Here is a 2986-nt window from a genome sequence, read left to right on the forward strand (position 1 = left end):
AAATTACAGAGCCTCAGTTTCTGTAGAATCACCTTTGAAACCTCCATAGGATTGGAAATTAATAAAACAGAAAATATTTGACATCTGTCTATAGTATTCCTGGGATTTCTGAACGAAACATTACTATTAGTAAGTCTGCCACTATGTTTACACATTTCTGACATGAGGCAAAAACAGAACTTAAAATCTGGTTTAACACAGAGGTAGTCAGAAATGTGAAGTTTTTCTCAGGACCCCCAAAGAAATGGAAGAGCAGTCCGATCGTGTAGGCCCTCACAGGCCAACGGGAGGATGTGGGCTCTCATTGTGAATTTGATGGAAGATCACTGAAGGGCAGAAGAAATGCTCAGATAATTTTTTTTCACAATCTTAAGGAGAATCAATTCTCAGATAATTTAAGAGCATGAGAAAGATGTCCTTCTATGACAACAACAGAAATAAACCTTGGCTTCCCAAGAAGTAATTTCATTGTGCCAGAGCTTCTTAATCCACACTTTAAGGTCTGGCTTCCTCCTTGACCTTTGGACCTCTCACCTGTGTTATCTGCTTCATGCACTCCCACCTACCTGGGTGTCTGGCTACTGTCTCATCTCTTTTTACATTACAGGCCTCTTTCATTTGTTTCAAAAAGGTGAGCAGGTCCAACTTAGAGACAGCAAGTTCTATTTTATTAGAAAAAGTCACAAGAATTTTGCTTGACATTCTTCAATATTCAACACAGTATTGTACTCAGTAGAGGAAAAAGAATATTACAGAAGACTCTAGAAAATTATTTTCCTAAATACTACTTTCTGACAGACCCTGTAGGAGAACTTTAGAAAGCATTTAAATTTGTGGATCCTGTGCTTCACTTTCAAGCATGATTGAGTCAAAATAAAGAGGGAAGAATTGGATTTTAAGGTGTAGGCAACAATAATTTATGCCACTGAATTTCCTGGATCACCACTAAACTACAGTGAAACCTGAAAATCACATCGAGAAAGAAGGTAAATATTGAGGTCAAACATAAAGGTGTTTTTTGGTGATAATACATAAACAAACCCCCAATTTTTTCCTGAAAGCAGAAATCTTAAACTCATTCATAAAAAGCACAAGCTCCCAAGAGACATTCTACAAAGGAAAGAAATAAAACCCTTGGGGTGTATTAGATATTCCAGAGGTAAGTTATTCTCACCGAGAAAGACCAGGTTCCTGTAGGTCTCCAACATCACATCCCTATACAAATTCCGCTGAGCAGGGTCCAGGCAGGCCCACTCCTCTGGAGAGAACTCTATGGCCACATCCCTGAATGTCAGCAGTCCCTGAGAAACAAGCAACAAACAAATAAATAACTCTGCCATGGCAGAGTTCTTAATTTAACTCAAGATAAAATGAGAGTTAAGAGTACTAGCTCTGACATATATGAGTGACCTGAATTACATAAAAACATATATTTTAATACACTGATATTCTTTAAGATACTCCCTACCTCTGTGGAAAGAGAATGGCAAAAGATCCACAAAATTAGTGTAGACACTGAGCTTATACAGAATATAAAACTAAAGCATCAACACAGGAATATACATTTTTTTTTGAAACAATGTCTCACTCTATTGTCCAGGCTAGAGTTCAGTGGTGTCATCATAGCTCACTGCAACCTCAAATTCCGGAGCTCAAAGTGATTCTCCTGCCTCAGCTACCATGCCCAGCTAATTTTTCTATTTTCTGTAGAGACAGGGTCTTGCTCTTGCTCAGGCTGGCCTCAAACTCCTGGCCTCAAGCAATCCTCCTGCCAGGGGCTACCAAAGTGCTAGGATTACAGGTGTGAGTCACCACACCTGGCCTAGAATAAACATTTTTGAGTGCTATATTTACATTATATAGAATCAGTTGTATATATTTCTCAAATGGAAAAGGCCATGGTGAGTTAGAAGCATATTTCTCAAATTTTATTGGGAACAACAATGAACCGGAGATCTAGTTATAAGGCAGATTCTGGTTCAGGAGATCTGGGTGGGGCCCGGATTCTGCATTTCTAACAAGCTCACCAGTGACGCCAATGCCTCAGGTCTAAAAGCCACACCTTTGAACAGCACAAAGGTAGAACTCTGAGGGAAGAAATCATGAATGATGTGGAATTGAGAGTTTTATGAAATATATAGGTTATAACATAATAGCAAGAATAGCAGCAATCCTTTTTGAACATTTACTATACACTACATGTCATTCCAGCAGTTTTTCATTTATTAATGCATAAAACAAATATAATCTATGAGAAAAATAATAGTATTCTTATTTTATGAGAATATTTTGCCAATTATCCAGCAAACAGCAGAGCTTGGGTTTTACCCCAGTTTATCTGACTTTGAATTTATCTCAAAGGAATAAACAGGCCACTCTACAAAGACAACCCCAGTGAAATGTTCAGAGCAGACTTCACAACTGACAAGAGTAATGAAGACAGTTACGAAGGCAGCAACACAATACTGATCAAATAATGCTTACATTTTATGCAAACAAATACATAGAAATGGTAACTACATACACAGAAGTGATAGAGTAGAACGTTTTTGTGTAAATAAATAAATATAATTCATTGCAAAAAACTTACAAATGTCTTTGCTGATGATTTTTTAAAACATACTATGGAGAACAGCACATACAATGATATAAACTAAAGAGCTATTGTTCCTGAGCCTTGTGTATTTTTTTCAATTTTTGGTTTCATTTATTCTATGTGCCCTGTTATATTTTAGAGTTTTAAGATGCTTAATTAAATAATATATATGTTAATTCTCATTCCCTTTCTCTGAAAATATAGGAGTAATAAAAAAGCCCGTTTGTGACATGAGAAGTGAGAGGAGAACACTTCTGTGTAAATAAAGAAATATATTTAATTGTAAAAAATGTATAAATCTGTTGGCGATTTTTAAACATACTATGGAGACCATGACACACAATGAAATAAACAAAAATAACGGCTATTATTTCAGAGCCCTGTATTATT

At 36.3% G+C, this 2986-nt stretch overlaps 1 protein-coding gene across 1 annotated transcript in view; it reads right to left on the minus strand.

The window, feature by feature from the left end:
- LOC105808124 (zinc finger protein 98-like) overlaps nt 1–2986 on the minus strand; it is a 59206-nt gene that overhangs the window by 25494 nt on the left and 30726 nt on the right. Inside the window, exons 4-5 of the mRNA XM_012641685.1 lie at nt 1175–1301; nt 535–662 (exon numbers count right to left, since the gene is read on the minus strand). Of these exons, the coding sequence (XP_012497139.1) occupies nt 535–662; nt 1175–1301 (255 nt within the window). The remainder of the gene's footprint in view (nt 1–534; nt 663–1174; nt 1302–2986) is intronic.

This window comes from Propithecus coquereli, unplaced genomic scaffold, assembly GCF_000956105.1.
Source record: "Propithecus coquereli isolate 6110/MARCELLA unplaced genomic scaffold, Pcoq_1.0 Scaffold168, whole genome shotgun sequence".
NCBI classification, from domain to species: domain Eukaryota; kingdom Metazoa; phylum Chordata; class Mammalia; order Primates; family Indriidae; genus Propithecus; species Propithecus coquereli.